The 23369-nt window shown below is 39.1% G+C and overlaps 1 protein-coding gene across 12 annotated transcripts in view; it reads right to left on the bottom strand.

The window, feature by feature from the left end:
• Window positions 1-17336, bottom strand: part of ZFC3H1 (zinc finger C3H1-type containing) — a 55473-nt gene extending 38137 nt beyond the window's left edge. For 11 of the 12 annotated variants that reach the window (XR_014228065.1, XR_014228066.1, XM_082310779.1 and 8 more), the window contains exons 1-9: window positions 16658-17336; window positions 12283-12702; window positions 9178-9242; window positions 8717-8915; window positions 8287-8513; window positions 6977-7100; window positions 5197-5294; window positions 3967-4170; window positions 3078-3242 (exon numbers count right to left, since the gene is read on the bottom strand). Coding sequence is in view for 10 of the 12 variants with exons in the window: in XM_082310779.1 (XP_082166905.1) it covers window positions 3078-3242; window positions 3967-4170; window positions 5197-5294; window positions 6977-7100; window positions 8287-8513; window positions 8717-8915; window positions 9178-9242; window positions 12283-12702; window positions 16658-17237 (2082 nt within the window). In the remaining 2 variants the exon portion in view is untranslated. The remainder of the gene's footprint in view (window positions 1-3077; window positions 3243-3966; window positions 4171-5196; window positions 5295-6976; window positions 7101-8286; window positions 8514-8716; window positions 8916-9177; window positions 9243-12282; window positions 12703-16657) is intronic. The other variant, XM_082310784.1, reaches the window with a different exon arrangement.
• Between the last annotated feature and the right edge of the window lie 6033 nt (window positions 17337-23369).

Here is a 23369-nt window from a genome sequence, read left to right as displayed (position 1 = left end):
GCACACCAATTCCACATTGTAAGAAAAAAAAAAACTAAGCATTTTTGCATCTCCACTACAAGAGAGATATTGTACTCATTCTTGATACTCTAAAATGAAAGGTACTCCAAACATTTGCAACCTATTCGCAAGTATCTGCAGCATATTTACACCTCTATGGTCATAGCATACAAATCTCAAACCTTTGACTCCCACACTTCATGAATCATTTCAATTGTAATGAAAATTATCATCTGCCATTTGCAAGCAATTTTTTTAAGTAATAAGAGGTAACAATCAATCAAGTCTGCATTAGAAATGCTGTGGCAGACATAGCAGAACTCCATCATCTTTCTGCCACACAGTTGTGATGCCTCTTGTCCCATAGTTATACTTAGCTGACCTTACAGTGAGCTCCTCAGGCAGTTAAATGGGCAGAACACCAACAGTACATAAAGAACAAATGAAACAAGATTAATCACTTTTTGCCAGCATCACTAACTGAAACAGCTCACTGAGGATCAGATGACTGCCAATTCCAGCACAAACAAGCAGACAATTTAGATTAACCTCAAATGCTCTGGAGTTAGAGCTTGAAAAGAAGCAACTTAGTTCACATTTCCAGGACTGCTCTTTCCATCTCCCAGTGTAGGCCTGGACAATTACAGTCATACCAACAACTACCATCACACTGCCTTCAGTAAGATCAGCTTCTGCTCCAGGGGAACTACAGTCTCAGCTGTAACGGAGGATCTCTCCATAATGTTCTAAGACATATTGTCAGTCTGTGGTGAACAGAGCGTCCATGACTACTCCGAAAAAGGGTTACAAGATGTCACTGAAAAAGCAAACCAATGTCTGTAGGCTATTTCACCATGCAGAGGTCCTCAACTCCACAGAAGAAATCCCTAGGTTTGTAAATTTAAAACCTCTTCTGAAATGTGGTCCAGCATACTCAAACATTCAAAAGCTACCAAGCCCCCAAAACTATGAAATTAGATTTCAAAAACCTGAAGAATTTGCATTTTCTACACCTTTGTGATTTTTTTTAAATTTCTGGATATATCCAACAATGCTCACAGAAAAACTCCCAGTTTTTAAGTTCAAAATTAAATTCTCACGAGTTCATCTTTTTTAGGCTCTAGTAAGAAATACCAAATACTACAAAAGTTAAAAAAAATCATAAGTGTTCAATACAAATTCTTTCTAAAAGCTTAAACTAATAGGAGTAATTGATACTGTTTTCATGTTGAATTGTTTTCAGAGAACAGAAATACCTTGTGACTAGTCTCCTGTGAACATTATTTGTCCATAAGTTCTTTAAAACATACACCTATTTTATATATTCTATATACCAAGCTATTTAAAGAAGTTAACAAATGCAAAATACTTTGTTTCTAATATCATTTCTATTAAAAAAAAATCTAGCCAAGCTAACTGATTCAAATACAAGGTATTAATCTGTCAGCTTTAACTAAGCTAACCATCATTAGCAACAGGCACTGAATTTCAGTTGCAAGTTTTTTAACATTTACATAATGCCTTTCAACAGCACAGCTGATGAGACATTTATGATGTTACTAAGCAAACAACCAGCTCCCCAGTAACATGTGCTCTCCCTCATTTATGCAATAGCAGTTAATGAAGACCGAGAACAATAGAATACGTGGTAATTTAAAGGGTTTTTCAGAATAGGTTTAGTATTTAAACATAAAAAGATAAGTAAACATGAAATGATTACAGAAAAACTATAAGCATGGCCAAACTGAACAATTACTCTAGTTATATCTAGAATTTAAAGTAGATTGTGAACATAGGTACAGATTAAAAAAAAAAAAAAAAAAAAAAACAAACCAAACTCTCTCTCTCTAACTCCACTTTAAGCTTAAGAGCACAATTTTCCTACAGAAAGGAAAGCAGGCCTTAGAATGGCCAAAAAGGAACATTCAGGTCTCTACCATCTTAAGCTTTTTATTTTTCATTATGGCATCAGGTGACCAAGTGATCATAGAATCTCTATTTATGAGCAAGAAAGCTGTTGGCCAGCTACAGCTAGATTATTGATAGTGATATAACTGTCCATATTATTATATATTATATATTCCTCCAAATTTAGTAAAAAACATTAGTTTATTAGAGACACCATCCACTGACAGAAAGGCAAAGGTATGGACTCAATCATATTATTCATTAGAGAATCTGCATGGGAAAGAGCTACAACAAACTAAGCTTTGGAAGATGTGTTGTTAAAATAATCACAAACTATCCATCGTGTACGGTTCACTGCCATAAACAGAACAGTAGATTATATGGACTTCCAGCCTGGCATAACACAGGCAAGTATGTTTTTATAACACATTTCCAACAACCCAAGGAGACTGCAGACATCAAAAATGCTAGCTGCACATACCTCCCTTCAAATGAAGGTCAAGTTACAGAATATGGCTTGAGCTAATGTAACAAAGTCTGCTGCTGCCTAAAGAGGAGAATGCTCTCTCCTGTCTTCCATCCGCACTCACAGACATTCCATTTGCCACTACTTTTGTGCTAGGTCTGATGCTCACACACTGTTCACTAAAAAAATTCAACTCCCCCTAGAAGGAAAAGTACCTTTTTCCCCCCAAGGTCAGTTTTTTACCCAGTTTAGCATGTTAAATAAGTTAAGCAACAGAACTGATGCTCCAGACCCCAATTTAAAAGGGAGACACCGTCTGGCCAGGATCAGGAGAAAGAGCAAGACCACCTCTTTTTTGGCAACAAACAGTGATGAGATTGTCTCAGCTACCATTGAACAGCATGGTTCTTTAGTCTCTGCTAATTGGAAAAGAAATTAATTGAACTATATTTACAGTGTCTTTTAGTTCAGATGAATGCTGGCATGTTTTGATGCTCTCTTAAACTGTAAATTCTTACTTCAGAGTCAAATTCTTTCTAGAAGAGCATATGGATTATTGAAGTTACTAATAATTCAACTGTTTAATTGAAGTTCCACCGTTCTGTGCTGTATCACCAGAAAACCTTAAAGTCTGCTGTTCACTTGAACTGAGGACAACTTCAACTCATGGTCTTATGAATAGAAAGCACCAATATTTCCTTACTGTGATCACTGCTCGTGGAGGCCTCGGTACTCTAACAAACTTTGTATTTTGTACCCGTGGCTGAGACACAGTATTAATACTGACAGCAGACAGATTGCTTCTTGGAACAGACTGCAAATTATCTGGAACAGGAGGGGAAGGTGGACCACTGTTACTTGAAGTTTCCTAACAAAATAAAACAAAAATACAGTCAAAATACACACTATACAAAAATACACACTATACACAGCTATTTTAAAAGACATAAGCATAAATGAGATAGTTCCATACATGTCTTGGAACTTGGAGTTGTGATTTAGGCAGACTATCCAAATGTATTAGACAAATCTTACAATTCTGCAATAAGATCAAAAAGGCACAGAAGAACATGCCCATTATTCACAGTTCAACTGCAAGAGATCTGCGACCTTTTAATGAGGTCAAAAACAATCTAAATTTTCAAAACCAAACTTTGCTTCTCACTCCAAAAAAACCACAAAACAACAAAAACCAAAACAGTTAGCCTCTTCTAACTCCTTTTGCTAGAAGGCTGAAACAAAGTTAAGTGTCTTGTTTTCTAACTGACAGCTGATAAATAATAAACTTTATTTTGCAGAAAATAAAATCCCCATTCCCCTGAACACACTCAATTTTCAGTATCTTGAAGTTTCATAATTTCTTCAGAAATAAAAGACAAGCTGCAATTTACGATTCAAAGGGTGTTCTGGGGTGGCTTTTGTTTTGGTTTCTTTTGGGAGGCAGAGGGTGATGGAAATTCAGAGAATTTGGGGGTTTTTAAAGTCATCAGAAAGGCAGCATAAAAAAGGCTGTAATCCTCACTTAGCAGGTCACATTTAAGTTTTGGTCAAGATTGCCATCTAGAGGTTTACATTAAAAACCAATGGAGTACCTCAGATCTGAAAGCTCGTTTGTTGGCTAGAGACTTCAGTAATTCTTCTCTTAAGAGCATCTCCTCTTCCTCTTCCTCATCAGCAAAAGGCGGTTTTGGTGGCTGTTCAGGCTCTTCAGGGGGAAGAGGTGGAAGAGGTGGAGGTGGCTCAAGAGAAAGACCAGAAATGCCCTCCACGTAAAGTTGGCTCAAAGATGGTACAGGCTGTGATTAAAAAAAAAAAAAAAAAAAAAAAAAAAAAAAAAAAAAAAGAAAAAAGAAAAACGAGGGTTTGAAACGTGAAAATTACTACTACTTTATGATTATTTAGCAGAGGTTGAGACCTAACTTATTTCATGGTTTAAAACTAATTCAAACTGCAGCAGATTTAGATCACTGTCAAAGGCTGCTGCTAAACAGTTCGCCATTACTCAAAGAAGATAATGGAAACAAGATTACATTTGGATAGTAAAGTAGTGCAGACATACAAACTAAACACGAATGAGAATTCCAAACCAGAGATAGTCTAGCCACAGAAATATGGCTGACCAGACAGGTTCACACTGCTTGAAAAAACAGTTCTTAAACAGTTTTATGTATTTGTCTTAGCTAACAAAATTACAGTTTCCCTCAGTCAAAAATTCAGAAGCTGTCATGGCAGGGAATGGCAACTTTCTATGCTTTTCTGAGAAGGGTAACAATCATTCATTTAAGAACAGTCGTGGGAAAAAAACTACACTAATTGCATTTCCATGTGGACTCTTAGGTGAGAGGACAGACAGCATATAGTCAAAATGCACAAAGTTTGAAAGGAGGACTAATGAGCTACATTTTCGGTTGTTTTCCCCCCCCCCAGGTAACAAGTCAGAGACTAAGCATATCTACATACATGGCCTAGAGACAACAGGCAAAGTTGCCTTGCACTAACAATTCCAATTCATTATTTTTCCTTATGTGCTTCAAGCAATTCTTGCTTTCTGTTATGAAACAGCACAGGTCTAACAATGAAGGGAAAATTTTAGTTCAATAGGGAGAACTTCCATTAAACAGGAATTGGATAAGCCAAAAAAATAGCTGAAATAAAGAGTTTTAAAAAAGCAAGCACAAGTCTATCAGATAGTTCAAGGAAATCAACAAAGAATTGTATCAAAAACATAATCTAAATTTAATCCTAACTTTAGCATTAGAAGTAAGATACAAAATGAGAATTATCAACCTTTTCAAAAATATACTCCTTTCAAGGTTACTTACTGGAATTGGGGGTGGCAGTGGCAAGGAAATTGGTGGTACTGGAGGTGGAAAATATCCTATTGGACACTCAAAGAAAGGAGGCTGCACTGGAGAAGATGCTGTAATTAAAAAAAATTATCAAGCGTAAGAAATCTGACAGGTAATTACTAAGCACCAACTCATGCTTATACTTCAACTGATTTAATGCAGCAGGAGGAGGAGACAAATGTCTATACTATGCACCAATTTTCAAGGTAACACCAGACACAGCACCGGGCATTTATTTCTTACATGTATGTATATAAAAAGGGTAGTTACCTGTCCTTTTTCTATTTTACATATGAAATGCAAGTACAGCCAAACTGTACTACTAAGGTAATAACTCAGAATGATTCAGCCCTCATATTTGATTTCATTTGCAAGAATCTACCCTCTTAAACTAGGGGTCTCAACACAGAGTCTCCTGATTACTGGCTACCAAAAATACAATATAGATTAGGACACAAGCAGACCAAATGCACAGCTGATGCTGAATTCTGAAACATAAAACTAGAGCTTAAGATGCTTCATCAAGAGAAGATTCATGTAGCTTACATGTCCAAAATAGCAGGTGCAGTATTTTAGCAAACTAATGTATAAGGAAGGCTGACAAGAAAGGAGAAAAAAAAGAAAAAAAAGGGAAGATGAAAAGCAAGAGAATAAAGATGGTCAATAAAGTAGTATGCTTAATGAAGTTTTGTCTACACTCCACATGTTGAGATGGAACAAGGAAACCTGAATACCTTAAATGTACCTCAAACTCAGAAATCAATAAATGATTTAGGCTGGAAGAGACCTCTGGAAGGCATATGCTCCAGCACAGGTGCTCAAAGCAGGGCTGCCCCCAAAGTCAGGTTGCTAAGGGCCTTGTCCAGTCAAGTTCCAAGTATATTTGAGGATGGACATTCCACAACATTTCCAGTTAGCCTGTTCTAGTGTTTGACCATCCTCTGTGAAAGTTTTCCCTTATATCTAACCAGAATTTGTTTTGTTACAGTTTAAGTGTTGCCCCTTGTCCTTCTGTTGCACACTCCACAGAAGAGTTTGGCTCTGTCTTCTCTATAGCTGCCCACTAGGTAGATGGGGACAGCAGCAAAAGCCTTCCTTAGCCTTATCTTCTCAACACAAACTCAGCTCTCCCAGTCTCTTTCCATAAATCAAGTGCTCTAGTCCCCAGTGAACTTTATGAAAAACAGGCCCGAAACAGTTTCCCTTAGTCAAAAAGGGTCCTATGCTAGACGACTCCTAGTATGTCACCACCTTTCTCCTACCGTGAAACCAGAAAACTGATGTAGTCTTGTCAGCGTTTAACAGCCCCCTCCAACCACCTACCCGTTATAGTCACAGTGCTACAACCCAGGCTGCAGATCGCCTTTATCACCCAAAGCCACACTGCTGATCCACATTTCACTTAACGGCCACTGGGACACCCAGGCCCTTTTTTGCAAAGCTGCTGTCTATCCTGTCAACACCCTGGGGCCCTTACTTTCTACACAGCTGCTTGGGAATGTAAAAGAATAAACTCTACAGTACTGCAAGGAGAACAGCATAACCTTGAAGACCTTCAAAATACCACTACAGCAGAGATGGAGAAGAAAGAGAATCAGCATTAAAACAAGACAGAATTGTCTCGCCTTAAAACGTTAGTTCCGTAACTGCCACATCTCAAAAGAAAGATTTTCCTCCTCAAAAGATAGCTCATTTCCTACTTTTAAACTATTTTTACCAATCACCATATATGAAAATTTTAAGTAAGTCTTACCTGGAGAGTTAGTTTCACTATCTGTATCCATAGCAACTTCATCATAATTATCATACTGATATATGCCTCCTGCACTATCTGTAGACGGCTTATCCAAAGACCATCTCAAGTCTGTATCTGAAGACTAAACACACAAAAAAAGCGTATTTTATTTAGCTGATCTTAGGTTATTCTTTTAGAGCAAACCAGTTAAAAGTAAATTTTAGAAACAGGCCCTCATAATTTTGTCTTCTAATTGCTTTATAAATACAATTTACTTAGCTTGTACAAACAGAGCAAACTGAAGATCACCTTTTAATCAAATCCCTTGCAGGTAGTGACTTGACAAATTAACAGGCAGTTTTAAACTTGATCTTTTGGGGGGGGGGGGGGGGGTGTTCATGATACACAGAAGCAGTTTTTAAATACCTATGAGGTCATTATGTATCTGGTAAATTGCCATGTTTATACATTTCTGAAACACTGAAAGAGAATCAAATGCTTTATTATATGGGACTCTTCCATAACATGACCTCAATAGGGAGTTCCAGTTCCCTCAGTTGCAGTTTCATTTCTCCTTACAGCATCAGTAGCTCCAAGCACTTGAAGCACATAGCTGCAGCAGCTGTACTGCTTCTATGATGAAAGAATTAATGCTGAAGTAACACTGTCATTTTTTCTGTAATGTACGAATGTTTGAGGGACTGAACATTAGTGATTCAAGTGCCTTTTGCTAATCTCATGATGAGAGAATGAAGACAGCCTACAAGTACAGCATGACCAGCACTGCAGTAACTTTATTCCTTCATAAATTCTACAAAATTCTGTCATCCTGTAATGACGTTGAAGTAATTAATTTGCTTTTGTGTCTGGGCATATTTTGTACCTTGACAAATTAAGAAGTACTACAAAAAACCAAACCTCAGACGACATTTTGAAAGAGGCAGGCCACTGAAGTCGTACAGACACAAAAAGTTTGAAAATGTGGAGACAAAACTGCAATCTAAGAGAAGAAAGCCAAGAAAGCTTGGTTGATTGGTTTGTGTTAAATTACACACTGCCCTTTGATCACAACGTTCCAAATGTCTTTAGGAGGAAAATGCTTTACCACTGACTAGCAAATCTACAACTCAAAAACTGATCTTACCAAACCCAAAGGGAATGCCTGCCCAGCATGGAATTAAAAACTGTAAACACTGAAATACTTTGAGCTTGTCTTTTTTTTTTAAGGGGGCAGAGGAGGAAGGAGGAACATAGAACCAGGAAGGGCAAGACAAATCACTCATGAATCCCAAATATAACACCTGAACACCATATAACAAATTTGTTACCCTGCTTCTCGATCTCCTCTTTCCTCCAACTAGCTTCATAAATCGATTGTACTGCTCTTCTTGATTTGAGAGGTCCCTAATTTTTCTGATTTCTTCTTCTCTTTTTCTTCTCTCCTCTTCCTCTTCTTGCTTCCTCTGGTCTTCCTCTTTCTGACGCCTGTCTTGTTCCTTTTGCTGCTGCATCTTCTTTGATGTCTTCGTCTGCTGTTTCCTCAAAGCTTGCTTGGCTTTAAATAAAAAGTATGTAATTAACACCACCTTACCTAAATGGTTCCCTCTAGTCCTAGATTCTTCAAGAGCTTTGAGTAGATGTACAGGGGTTTAGAAGGATTAAAGCTTATTGCCCAATGTTTCACATAACATACTATGGGGGTTTTTATTTCAGGGGTCATGCCATTAGTAGCCATTTCAGTAACTTTGAACTTATTACCTGTAGCACTAGTTTTTTTTGTTGAATGTGCTTTTGTACTGGTTTTGACTTTCTGTGTTACACTTTTCGTTTTTGTTAATTTTTCCTTGCTTTCCTTCATCACCTGTTGTTCTTTTTGCTGCCATTTTTTACTAGCAGACTGAAGCGCAAGAAGCCTAAGTTGCAATTCAGACATCTCCTCCTCATCATCAAGCAGTTTCTTGAGAAGAAAAAAAGAAGAAAGATAAAAAAAAAAAAATCAGGAAACATCATTTAATAACTAAATCTTTTTTGAAAGTCTTTGTAGTCTGTCCCAAAATTTTTACCAAGAGAAAGGTTAAAAATCCTACTGCACTGGTAAGTGTCATTCCTTAATAATGGACTGTTTCTGTTACTGAAACATTTCTGGACTGCAATTTGGAAAAAGCCATCAGAGTATCATAATGCAATTACACCTCATCTACAGAGGAATACTTCCTTACCTTTTCAGATGTAACATCTGAACTGCTAAGCTTTCGCACTGATGTTTGCTCTTTGTCTTCTGTACCTTCCAAAAGAAACATACCATATTTTTGAGCGAGCTGTTTCTCATGAGACAGAGCTACATTAAAATGATGTGCAGAATTTAACCCATACAAACATATTTTATCAGTATCATTGGTACATAGTGTAAAACAGAATAGCCGTTGTATGTATAAGATCACACTAACAAACATTAATATGAACTTGGCGCGTCTGATGAAATCCACATCATTGTGATGTCGTAAGCCTAAGGCAAGATTTGTCATTTTTTAATAATTATCTGTCTTGAAGTTGACATGTACTTCCCCAAGAAGCAGAGAAAAACAGATTTAGAGACAAGGGGAAAAGAAGACTTCTTGCCATCTGTTTTATGCTTCCATCTCATATCAGCTGCTGTCCTGAGCATCTCAGATTCCACTGGCAGCTATTTTGAGTAACTGGTCAGTCTTTTGCAGAATTAAATATAAAGGCCTAAAGCTGCAGTAAGAACACACTCCATTTCATGCCAAAGGAAAACAGAAGAGTTATCCTATGGAAATGAATAGTAAATAGTAATGCTTTCCTGCCAAACATTAAAAAGTTGACATATTAACTTGTTAGACTGCCCAAAAGCCATATATCCATCTGATTACGATGTAGTGTGTGTATATATGCACATTAACATATTATATTTTTATATAATATATAGTATTATATATTATATTATACTATTAGATAATTTAATGATTATAGCTAACAACTATTAATATAATTGATAGCAAAATTATAATTATATAATTTTTATATAACCACACATATATGTTTATCTGCATCAGAGGAAGGAAACATTTAGAGAGAAGCTCTTTTCCTATATTAGCCTTTCTTCAAAGAGGGATTCCTTCTCACAACTCAAATTGGTAGAAAATAAGTTTGTACTCCGTACAGCTTTTACTCTGCCTAGCATTTTACAAAAATTCACATTCAGAAAGGTGCTGTGTAAAATATACCAAGACCTTATACCTAAACAAAAATGGTATGTAGCAAATGCTGAAGGTCTTCCTGCTTGCACCTGCATGCATTTTTTTAAAAGCACACATACAAGAGGAAAAAAAATAAATATCTAATACCCACATGTATTCTAACAGAAAATTCAACAAAGTTACTACACTAAGCAAAGATTCTAACCATTCAGTCCACAGGATGGAAGTAGGGAGACACAGATGGTACAGTAGTTTCTGTGATGCAGACATATGCAGGGACATACTACACAAACTAAAATGCCCTTTCAAACCAGAAGTGGACAACACAGGCAGACCAGACTAGTGGGCAACAAGGGAAGGAAAGCAGGGAATATTGCAAAGCCTCTGTCAGAACAGTTGAACCGCAGAGAATTAATTCTAGAAAGAGACACAAACTTCCCTGAGTTTTAAGACAAGTTCTTCAACTTGAACAGGTCTAGAGAAACATGCAGTACACCATTTAAAAATAATGGGAAAACCAATTCTGCTTATTTCCTAATATATGCATAATCAAGTAGTATACATTCACTTGATACACATGAATCTGCAATAACTCAAATCAGCTGGGTCTTTCTTGGAAGCCTGTATTACACTGATAAACAGTCACTCTAATACTTAATCTGTCTGCTTTCAGATCATTCTTATGTCATACATTCGAGTGGTGTGCAAAAATTAAGATGCTCTTAATGTGCATACTATAGCATCTATTTTCATTATCATATGAACTGTATTTCCAACTTCAATGCTTCTAAGTTTTGAAGTTGGATTTATTTTTTTTTTTGTGACTGTTCCGCTTTTTAAGTAGCTCTTTTACTCCTGCCTTGCTATGTTCTCTTCCTGCAGGCTACTGTTTTTTCTTCTATGGTCAATATCTGTTGTTTTTCCTCATGCCTCCCATTAAAAACTCTATTACCTCTTAAAAAATACCAGAACCTATATTTTGGGGGGTGGGGTTTTGTTTGTTTGTTTTTTGGTTTTGCTAATGGGAAAGACACAAGGGGAAAAAATGAGGTGGTTTGACTACTAATTATCAGTTTTCTCTTTTGGTTTCTTTACAGGCTTTGCCTTCTAAAGTCTCATTCTGAAGTTACGTATAAACCATTTTGACTTTCAGTGCTCTAGTCCTACCTTCATATGCCTACTAATTACTCACCTGTATTCTTAATCCATCCATTTACTACTTTGTCTCTTCCCACTCAAATTGATAGTTTACACACATTGACAAATCAGCAAACATAAGATGACAAGTGATATCCACAAGCACGGCCTCAACCACAGCAAACACTTATTAGAACTAGATGAAGCCTCAGAATAGGAAGTTGAAGCTAGCTGCCTTATTTTGCTGCAGACTTAAAAGTAAGCTCAAGGACTTTTACCACAGGTCAGCTGGACGTGATAACTTGTTTCTCGCTAACTGGTTCATGCGTCCGAGCAATTATGCTCTTTGGCCTGCAGTCCAGAACTACCTGGACAAGATACTTACTCTACCCTTTGGCTACATTTCTTCTACAAATCCTTTCTATTTCTGGCCTGTGATTTCTTCACTATTCGTGAACATCAATAGTGACCAAAATAATTCTGGTGAAAATATCTCATAAAGGCTTGTTACACTGAACAAAACACATAACAAAGATCAAATACAGAAAAAGATGTCTCTAAATGTTATCTTTTCAGCTAAAAAAAAATAACCACATTTTGCTTCTGCAAAAAAAGAACTAGGGAAAAAACAGAAGGAAAACTTTCAGTGAAAGCCAATGATTTCTGCTGTGAACAGCAATTAAAACCTTCAAGTCCTGTCCTTGTGCTTGTGCTTTCTGGCAAAGTATCCGTCAGTCTAAGAAAACATATTAGTTAAAGAAAACAAAAACATGCTTCCAAGCAGGTTTACGTAATTCTTTAAATTACATAAAACAGGAGTTAATTACATCTAGAACTTAAAACATTTAACATTTTAAATAAAATTAATATTTTAATTAAAGTAAAATTTTCCCCAACACCTAATAAATATGATAGATAATGGCAAGCAAAAAGGACTTTACAAGTTAAAAAAACTTTACAAGTATTTACCTTGGCCAGATTCTGTAACTTCAGATTTTTGTGATGACTGTTTCGTTCCTTCTTTGCCCTTTTTTAATCTGCTCCTCTCAGCTGGAGTAGGCAGTTTTTGTCTGAGAGGTTTCAGTTCAAATGCCTGAAAGGCTATAACCGGATTTTTCTCCTCAGGAGATACTTCTTTTGTAGCATCCGTTGCAATACTGTCATTTTCTACAATTATTTGGTCCTCAGTGTCCACTGTTTTATCATCCTCTTGTTGTTCATTTTCTTCCCTGTTGCTCAAAGCCAGTCTTTCATCTTTATTAATGTATTCAAGCTCTAACTGTATCTGCTTATACTTCAAGAGCAGATCCTCAAAACTTTCTTCCACAGAGTTTTCATTTTTAGAAGAGTAGTTCTGCTTTCTAGACGGGGACCTTCCAAAAGTTTTGGCTGAATTACTGGTCAAGAAAACTAATGCAAGAACATGTATAACCTTAAAACAGTGGCAATATTACCACTGAAGACTAAATTATGAGAAACAGAAGTTAAGATCATTCTTATATATTTTAATTTTACCTTAAGGCTAGCTTGAAAAATACCCTTTATAAATATGAAAAGCACGCAAAAGATGTATCCATTATTATATACTGACAGCTTAAATAAACATTTTCTCAAACCAACAACTTAAAATATCCTACTTATGACAAGAATTTCATGAATTGCTGAGACCTCTTGTCTCTTGCTCACACCATCCTCCCAGAAACAACAGCTGTAATGCCGAGAAGGTTCCCTATTACAAAGAGTAAGTCAGAGTTCATAACTCAAGTGTTGACTCCCCATCTGACATTCTGAAAAAGACAGGTTAAAGTCATTCTCACTTATTTTATCCTTTCATAAAACGCTAAGTCTAGCCACAGCACAATTACATGCTGCAGTAACTGCAGCTCAACAAATTAGGTAAGGTAAGAATAATCAACAACTGAAGGGAATAAAGTGACTAAAGACTTGCAATCAAAACATTCAAAAAATGCTAAGAGAGGACTGGGGATTACTAATTACTCAGAAAAGGTTGTCTATGCATGCCCAAGGGATAGATTTTCTTGATAACATGTTGTCCAAGGCAGGCAATGGAAATATTCTTAGGCAACTGTATCCAGAATAAAAGTTCTCACCATTAGAGGCTCACTTCCTCTTACCTTAACCTGACACTGGAAAAACTAAACTATGCTGTAAAATAACCATGCTGGAGGGGAAATCTTTTAGGATACTGGAAGTTGAGTGAGTCAAACCTGACTTGGTATCAACCCCGCTGTGATAACAGCTGACTCACACCCAGTTACACGAAATGCTTTTTCATCAACGTCATCTCTTAAAACAATAAATGGAGTAAAACTAAAAGCTAAAATAGATGTCCTCTGAATGCAGACATACAGAATCCAGAGGAAAATAACTTTATATTTGTCTTTTGCTCACAACGTGCATCAACAATTTGGATGTTTGACTATGTTAACTTCTAGGATAAGTATGAAGAATCTCGGTATGTATCCTACAAAAACAATTTCTGTAATATCAGGAAATGTTTTATTATACAACGCTTTCTTAAGCTTCAGCACAAAAAGCAGAAACTAGTAAAGATGAACTACATGCAATCCAGAAGGCAATCAAACAATCTATAAACATGCTGAATATACCAAGAGCTGTGTGCAATATGACACCAAATTATGCAGTAAACGTATCTGCCAAATTCACTACCAACACAGTTCTACTTCCAAGAAGACAACTACATTAGAGATTTTGTGAGTCACAGGAAAATCAGAAGCTAATTTTCATAAATTATGTTAAATCACTTAAGTCTAACGATTATTTGATATTGAAATACTTCAGTAGCTTCTGAGTCATCTAGAGTTGGGTAACAAGACAATACTTTGACATGGGTTTTGTGCTCAGGATAATACAATTGCTAGAGCTCCCACAACGGTATTAATCAGAAATTCTATGTTTCACATATGTAGAAATGTTTTTTATATGTGGTTCTAAACACAGAATACAAGACTACATGGAGAGCTACGAAAGGCAGACAGGCACATATACATTAAAACAGTAGTTATTCTTCAATCAACTCAAAAGAAACTTCACCCTCCAACCAAAAAAAGGGACGAACTGAAGAAACAGGGGGCTTAGAAGTGAAGAAAAATGTATGCTGTGAAGAGTTCAGAATTCAACAGAAAGTCACATTTTGGTTTCATATTTCAGACTCAAAATTCCACAATTCTTCATGCAAGAATTTCTGCAGAATGACTACCCAACAACTTCATGTTAAAGTTGTTAGGAATCAAAAGAGAAAAGCCTATTAAAAGCTAAAACCCAAAGAAAAGTAACAAGAATTCTTGAAGTGCTCCACCATGTCATTTACTCCATTTATACGTATACTTCTACAAAGCACTGTGCAAAGTACGAGTTCCAAGGATAAAGGAGAAAAAAAAAAAAAGACATATCTCTCTCAGCAGAGACTTAAACATTTCACTTCCCTGGGGGAATTCCAAATACCACTCCAGCCCACAAGCCTCCTTGTACCAGTTGATGTGAAGATCTCTTCTGAAGTCACATGCCCATGAACTACACCGATACTCCATTAATATTAGCAACATGCAGGTACCTTAATATTTAGGAATACTGTAATAGACTCCTTTAGGTGGCAAGGATACAAAAAATACAGAAAAGAACTTACATTGAGAGAAAATCATGGGCCTTCCTTAACTATATGATCCATAAACAACTGAATGTCACTTATTAAAGAGCAACAGTGTTAGAACCTTCTCTATCATGTTTAAAAACGAACTGCATCTTAAGTATCGGGGAGGGGGGGGAGACCTCATTTTCTGCTTTTGGTTTGAAAATGGAACAATCAGTTTCTGAATGCTCTTTTAGTTAAAAGGGAGAAGGAGACTCTAGATTAGTATTAACAAGCATTGCAAGGTCTGTTTAGGATGATCAATACGTTTGCCCTGCAAATTACTCACTACACAGAAAGTAACCATTTTCTGGTACTCAGAGCAACACTGCAAATTAAGAAACTTAAAATCTGTTTTCACCACTAGAACTGTCTTACTGTGCGACCTTGGGCAAATCACATCTTCACTTGCTGCCTCTCGAGATAAGATCCCTGAATGAAGAGTTCTTATGAAGACTTCAGTAATGCTGTAACTTTATCAGATTAAACTAAATAAAAGTATCTCTTTATCACTAGTTTACATATTTCATCCACATCCAAAAAAGAAAAAAACCTTAATGACATTGATAAATAATCTTGTATCTAAAATAACACAAGGATCCAATGAGCAGCTTTCAAAGCCTTAAGTCCTGGCACAAGCAGGAAAAATTCCTGTTCCTGGGATCAACCACCACAGTCAAGCAAACAACTCACATCCTTTGACTACTGGTACAGAGGACAATAAAACACTGTAAGATTCTGGAGAATAGGTTTTAACCACTAGTTCTCTTGCTCAGTGTTTTTTACACTTGTCTACATTTTCAGATAGGCAACAATGCAGTTACATCAAGTTTCAGTACCAGGCTGCCCCTAAGTTACACTTGGCATCAGTTCTTGATGGTTTTTTTTCTATAGCAAACCTGGAAAATGAGAAGAGCTTTCTCCATCGCTTTCACAGTTCCTACTCCTAAAAGGAGGAAAAATTATAACTCTATTAAAAGTCATCTAACCAACTCTAGGAGCAATCAGTGGAGAACATCCTACACGGAAAGCTGGGTATGGCTTTATAGAGAAATAGAGCTTTACTATGTTATCCAAACTCCCATATAAACCACATTCTGTGCACACAGTCCCAGTTCAACTTAGGTTTAACTGTAAAGTTAGCTTTAGCTACGTGTAACAGCCTCCGAAGGGCTGGAAGCAAAAGTGAAAAAACAGTGGATCCTTCATTGCCCAATAAGGGAAATTAACAAGCTTAGGGTTTTAGCTTTACAACTGTGACACTTTAATTACAGACTTTAAAACTGCCGCACCAAAGACTGACCCCGCTTCACAATACTCGCACTTCGGGCTAGAAAAGCAGCCACCTGGGATCCAATCGACTACGGCTTTGTTTCAGGCTACACTTTTTCCCGACACGGGACTGATCGGCCAGGTTGCAAACCAGCTCGGGGCAGAAATCCGGCTTCCCAGCAGCCTCTCCTTGAGAAGCAGGGCCCGCTGCCCCAGCCAACCCCTGGGACTGGAAGGGGAGCCTCCCTCTCCGTTACCCCCACGGGAGTCCTAGCGCCAGAGCGGAAGGGAAAAGCGTCCCTTCCCAGGGCTTTCGGCCACGTAACGCGGGACTGACACACCCAGGCCCACCCCAGCAGCACGGCCTCCCCGCCTCCGCTCCCTCTCACGTCTCAAGGATACATTTTCGAGGCGAGGGCTCCCTCCAGCCCTGGCTGCTACTGAAGCCAGCACCGCCTCCCCCTCCAGGCGGCCTCCCCGGAGGGTTGCCTCCTCGATCGCCGTCGCCTCGGCTCCTACCCCAGCGCCCTCCGCCCCTGTAGGGCCGGCCTCGGAAGCGGAATCGGTCCAAGGCATTGTGGCTGCGCTCCCAGAACGAGAGCCGGGGGCCCGTCTCGGAGTGCGAGCCCGACGGCATCCGCGGCGCCGGCATGGGCGGCGGATGGGAGCGGAACGAGTCCTTGGGCCGATACCCGCCGTGGCCGTGCAGGTGCCCCATCTCCGGCGGGGGCTGGTGCCGCGAGCGGGGGAAGCGCCGACCGGAGGAGGAGAGGGAGATGCCCCCGCGGAGGTCGGGAGGCGGCCTGCGCCTCGAGTAGGGCCTGCTGCTGACGAGGCCGCCGCCGGGCTCGGAGCCGCCGCCGCCATAGGGCCTGAAGCCGTTGTTGTCATCGTCGCTGATTTCGCCGTCTTCCAGCTCCCCTTCTTCCTTCGGAGAGAGCCCGCTAGGATCCAACGCCGCCTCCGCGGGCGCGGCCGCCATGGGGCCCAGGCCAACAGTCCCGGCGAGGCAGAGCGCGGCCCCCCCCGGCCGCACGGGCGGTTTCGTTTCCTGCGCAGGGCGGCCCCGCGCCCGGACCCCTCCCCGCCGCCCGCCGCCCGCCCCCCCCCGCGCTGCCCCGGCCCGCGCGGACTCTCGCGAGACCGCGCCCCGTCCCCCTTTGCCCGGGAGAGAAGGGAGGGGCGTTACCTCACGGGGCGCGGGGTATCCTGGGTAATGTAGTTCCCAGCGGGGGGGCGACGCCCTGTAATGTAGGGGGCGGGGAAAGCCGGCGGCTCAGCCTATAGGAGGGCGACGGCGAGGGGCGGAGGCCAATGGGGGTTCGACCCGCCATGTTGGTAAAGGAGGCGAATGGGAAGGCCGCCATCTTGTTGAAGGAAAGCGAGCTGTCTGGAGAAGGAGCGTGGTGAAGCGGTGCCGGCCGGCTGTATGGTGGTGGGCTGCCCTGCTCTCTACTGCAAGAGTGTCAATGGCAGCTTCCCTTAGCACCATCCGGGGCGGCGCCAACCACGGCGCTTCTAGGGCACGGGTCCTGCTGGGCGCTCATGTGGGTGCTCCTTCCCCCGAGCCGCAGACTCTCTTTTTTGGTGGCGCCCGTGTCCTGCCGCCCCCCGCACGGCGCACAGGCTTCTGAAGAAGGAAAAGCAGCGGGTGTCCTGGCAGTGCCCAGCACCCTGGTAGGCATTGTTAACCCGCCAGCTCCCTCCCAGTAGCTAAACTGCTGGTAAGATTTTTAAGAGGGAGGTTTCTGGGAAGCTCTCCCGACCTGTAATTGCTTTGAAGTTCAGATTGGCTCTAATGGCTTTTGTGACAGGAGTGAAAAGCATCGGAGAGGGTAAAGCAATTACATAAACTCCTTAAATCATTTGTTTTAATTTCATTTCTTTGACTATTCTGGTACTACCTCGTTTTCTGTTTCAAGGACTCGGCCTCTACCAGTGTGTTGTCAGGTGAGCAGTGATGGCTTTCTTGGGTAGAAGGAGAAACCTTATTTTAAAAAAGCCTTTCAGCCTTTCTAAGTCAAATTGGTCTTCCCCTGGAAGGCTCACAAAACTTGACTTTTAAAACTTATAGCACAGCCCCTGAGAATTTCTTAGCAATGATCATGCATGCTAAATGTCTGCAGGCTTGCTATGGTTCTAAAACTTGAAGAAAGACTGCTGCGTTTTTCTGCTTTTCCTGAGAGTGAATTATGAAGGGTTTTTTTTCAGTGAATAAGGTACTACGAAAGCACAAGTACCAAAAATAAAATTCAGTATCATGTTACTATTTATTTTTCTTCTTTGCCTTTCTCTCTAGGGCTTCTTTAGATCCAACAAGATTAGAAGAGTGGATAATGCATATGCTTTGTACAGTCCAAAATGTTGTGCCAAACAAACTTACTTTTCTTTGCCCAAAACACTCAGCATCCTCTTGTTTTGACCTAACTGGACAAACTACATGACTCGGAGTAGAGTAATGGAATGTGTAGATCGTGTCCAAAATTTCTCTAATTTCTTCTATTTAAAACTCTGTGGATTTGTTGTGGTTTAACCCAGCAGGCAGCTAAACATCACACAGCCATTGGCTCACTCCCCGCTCCCCCAGTGGGATAGGGGAGAGAATCAGGAAAAAAAAAAAAGTAAATTCGTGGGTTGAGATAAACAGTTTAATAGGACAGAAAAGGAAGGGAAAATAGTAATGATAAAAGAATATACAAAATAAGTGATGCACAATGTAATTGCTCACCACCCACTGACTGATGCCCAGCCAGTTCCTGAGCAGTGGTCCCGTGTCCCCCCCACCCTGCCCCGGCCAGCTTTCCCCTAGTTTATATATTGAGCATGACATCATATGGTATGGAGTATCCCTCTGGCCAGTTTGAGTCAGCTGTCCTGGCTGTGCTCCCTCCCAGCTTCTCACTGGCAGAGCATGGGAAGCTGAAAAGTCCTTGACTAGTGTAAGCACTACTTAGCAACAACTAAAACATCAGTGTGCTATCAACATTATTCTCATCCTAAATCTAAAACACAGCACTATACCAGCAACTAGGAAGAAAATTAACTCTATCCCAGCCAAAACCAGAACATGATTCTATTAAGATACTTACAAGGAAGAATGAAGCGAGTTAAAAGTTTGCTTTTTTTTTTTTTTTTTTTTAAATAGGTATCCATCATACTACAGTAGTGTGTTATTTGTGTAAGTTCTTCTATTCAAATAGATGTTACCTCTAGAAATCATGTTTCATTGGTGGCTTATGCTATTTTACATATCCCACAGTACTAAAAACATCCTCAAAGGGCTGGCAGATATGACACAGGACCTACTGAAAACTTTCTGAAGTAGCAGCTGGAGGTCAGGCTGGTTTGTTAAACAGCACTAGGTGCCTGTGTCCATGACTGAAATCTGATCTGCTGTAGTTAACAAAGAAGTTTCAATATCACTACATCTAAGCTGCAGAAATTTCCCTCCCAGCAGACATTGTGTCTCAGAGCTTTGCATGTATCTGGTTCCAGTTTCCTTTGTACAATTACCTTTATTTCTAAGTGTTGCACACAGCAGTAAGAAATTAGTATCAGCATCTTTTAGAGTGGATAGGAAAATGTTTATAGAACCGTAAGGTATTGGCAAAGAAGCAGCAGCTCTATGGGAAATTAACATGATGAGGCTGTTCCCATTTTATTGATTGTTACTGTATGTTTGCCTACAGTTCACCCAACAAGTGTGCTGAATTTATTCAACAATGCTATATGATCTGTATTATAAATTTCTAGCTGAGATACTTAACCATCTGAAAAAGAAGATCCTGAGAATCTTCCAGTGGTTTTGCGTATCCTATGGTATCATATGTCCCTTCTTTTATTTCAGTCATCTGATACTGCCGGCTTTTTTCTCTCATCTAGGGTTATCAGACAAGTGATTTTATGTCTACATTTTCAGGAAGAAGTAGATTCATCAACTGTATTCATCACTGTTACTAAACAGGGAAATTGATAGTGTTAAATTCTCTTCTGTAAGGGAATAAAATGGCATGTGTAATAAGAATGTGTTGATCTGATGGTTTTGGTATCTACACATTTGAACAAGAGGCCATAAGCATTTGAAAACTGTGAGGGAGCTGCCATTCAAAGAGAAAACATTAAAAAACTTCCTTCGTTATGGCATGGGTAATAGATGAAGAATTTTTTTGTGAGGTTTCATTGCAATTTGTAAATTTAAGACAAAATCCAGAGTAAAGAGATTTTATCTTAGCTGCATTTGACTTCATTTCTCTATGAAAGAGATCTGATATTGCTGCTGGAACACAAATTTTTGTGTTAAATACTGAATATGTTTTCAGTAAAATACAAATGGAATAATTTAAAATATAGGAAAGCATATGTCTTAATACTGGAGCACAGAATTTGATTTTTTCTTTATCACATTCCCTGAATATTATCTGCACCTCTGGACATGGGCAAAAAAGCACTGGAGAAACAGCATGTTTGTGAAGATGTACTTGAATTACTGAAATTTGTGTACATAAGCAGCTAAGACTCACTGAATTAAAAGTTGTCTTCAAGATCTCTTCCTGTGACTCAGCTCATGCAGTTGGTAACAAGTTCTGTATTTAAAGGTAAATAGCAAAGGTCATGGGATGGTTACACAGCTTTAATGCAACTAAGACTTATTTGTATATTTTACAAATGTGAACTATCCTAATTCTAGCAGTATTATTTCTGTTAAAGTTTTAAATATCCCTGATATAAAAAATTACCATATTCTCATTTGCTTATGACATGTGTCTCAAGTTCTTTACCCAGAGCTGAAAAACAATACTGAAGTTAGTGGTCTCACTGACGTTTTTGCTTTAAGTGACCTCACTTCTGGTCCACAAAACATTAAAAAAAAATCAAATTTTCAAAGTTTGAGGCACAAAATTAGTAACATGTTTGCCACATAAAGTATATTAAATTATTACAAGTAAAGTGGAATCTTGTTTTTCAGAAGCACAACCTGAGCTTTAAGGACCGGGCCACATTTCAGAATATAAAAGAAGTGTAGTATCTTTCGGTGCTATAATGCTTGGCTGAGGCTAATTATATCATTATTTTTGTTCTGTTCCTGCTTCGTAAGTGTCAATTACAATTGTCTGATACCAACAGAAGGCTTAATCTAGCCAGGTTTAAGCTTAATTCACTTTACATTAAATTGAAACTTGTATTGGTGTAGTTGGTCTGCCTGGGATGGAGTGTTTTCACGGCAGCCCGTATGGTGCTGTGTTGCGGGTTTGTGGCTAAGACAGCGTCGAGAACACAGCAGTGTTTCAGCAGCTGCTGAACCCTGCCTGCGCAGCCTCGAGGCTCGCTCTTTTTTCCACTCTGCCCGTGGCCCCACGGGTAGGCTGGGGGTGGGCAGGAGATGGGACACAGCCAGGACAGCCGACCCAAACCGGCCCAAGGGATGTTCCACACCACACAGCCTCGTGCTCAGCAATAAAAAACAGTAGAGGAAGAAGAAGGATGGTGGGTGAGTTGTCTTCCAAGCTGGCCATTGCTCAAAGACTGGCTGGGCATCAGTCTGCTTGTGGGAGGTGGCAAGCGATTCCCTTTCTGATGCTTGTTTTTTTTCTCTTTACCTCACCTATTCAACTGGTTTTTATCTCAATCCATGAGTTTTCTTGCTTTTGTTCTTCCTGTTAACGCCCCCATCCTGCTGGTGGGGGGAAGTGAGCAAGCGGCTGTGTGGGTGCTTAGCTGCTGGCAAGGGTCAACCCAGCACAGCTGGATATATAAACTATGTGCACAGCGTATACATGTGCTACTAGTTAGTGCTTATTCATACTCACTGGTTTTTCCCACCCAAACCTCTGACAGGTTGAACTGTAATAACCTTTATATGATTTATATGATTCTACAATAAACCTTTCTGGAACTAAGAGACTTCAATGCCTTTTGTTTGTTTGATTTCTTCTTGATATTCAAACAATTATCATTTTAAATACAATGGACTCTAAATAATGAGGATCATTTATTTTTTCCTAATCAAGAAAACATGAAGCTGTTAAAAATTGAATTTGGGGAAGTGGTGAGGAAAAAGTATGTGACTGTGAAATGCTTCTTCATAGGTTCTGGGGGGGTCAAATGTTATGAAGGCATTCTACAGAAATAGCTGAACACTGCATAGATTGTATTTGAATTTCTGAAAATTATGTTCAGTTAATCCATAATTTGACACTATGCAAGTTACACAATTTCACATTGCTTTGGTTTTCTGTTTCCTAACTCATTTCTTCTGGTTTTTTTTTTCGTTTTTTTTTTTTTTTTAACAGAAACCTATGTGAAATCTTCCTAAGAAGAAAGAGGCTTATATCCAAGAAGGAACATCCAACTTCAAAATAAACATTAAGGGTAAACAAGTTCTTGCTGAACACAGTTAATGCCTTCAAAAGACGTGAAAGTAAAAAGAAGTAAAAATTAGAGGAGACGGTAAGATTGAGAAAAAGAATGAAGAATCACATTCAAACAGAAGACAGAGCTACACAATGATAGATCAAAATACTTGCTTCATCAGAAGCTTAAAATCAAATAACATTTCACCAAGAGACATATCTGAGCAAATTATATTAAATCCCTTAAGCAATCTTCCCTTGGATGAGTTAAAAATACGAGATAAAATATGAGATATGAGATTAGAATGAGATATTTTGCAGAAGACAATTTAGAAAAGCTTTTCAAATCAAAAAGTATCTGTAATCTTTACTTTGGTATTTACGCTGAGTTAATGCTAAAATATGAATCAGTCACATTGGTACGTGACTCACATTGATACGAGATTCACTCAGTGATGAGAAAAATCTCCTTTTTATGACTGTTTAATTGTTCAATACCTATCAGTTACTCATGAAGACTTCTTTAAAATCTGGAAGATGTTAAAATGCGTTTTTAGGTTTTCACCTCAGGTAATGATAGGAACAGCTGGTTCTCTGAGTTCAGTCTTTCCCAAAGTGCATACAAGAAGCTTTTTTCTTTTGGGAGAGGCTTTATTTTTAGGAACATAAAATAATGGCTGCAGATAACTTTGGATGGAACACGCTTACTCAAGTAGCAGTTAACTTCCTCCTGTTAGATGTTGCTAAAAAGAATGGCAGTTCCC

The sequence above is a fragment of the Platalea leucorodia genome (assembly GCF_965183815.1).
Source record: "Platalea leucorodia genome assembly, chromosome: 4".
Taxonomy (NCBI): domain Eukaryota; kingdom Metazoa; phylum Chordata; class Aves; order Pelecaniformes; family Threskiornithidae; genus Platalea; species Platalea leucorodia.
Note: the sequence above shows the minus strand (reverse complement) of the source record. Positions and strands in the feature narration are given on the sequence as shown.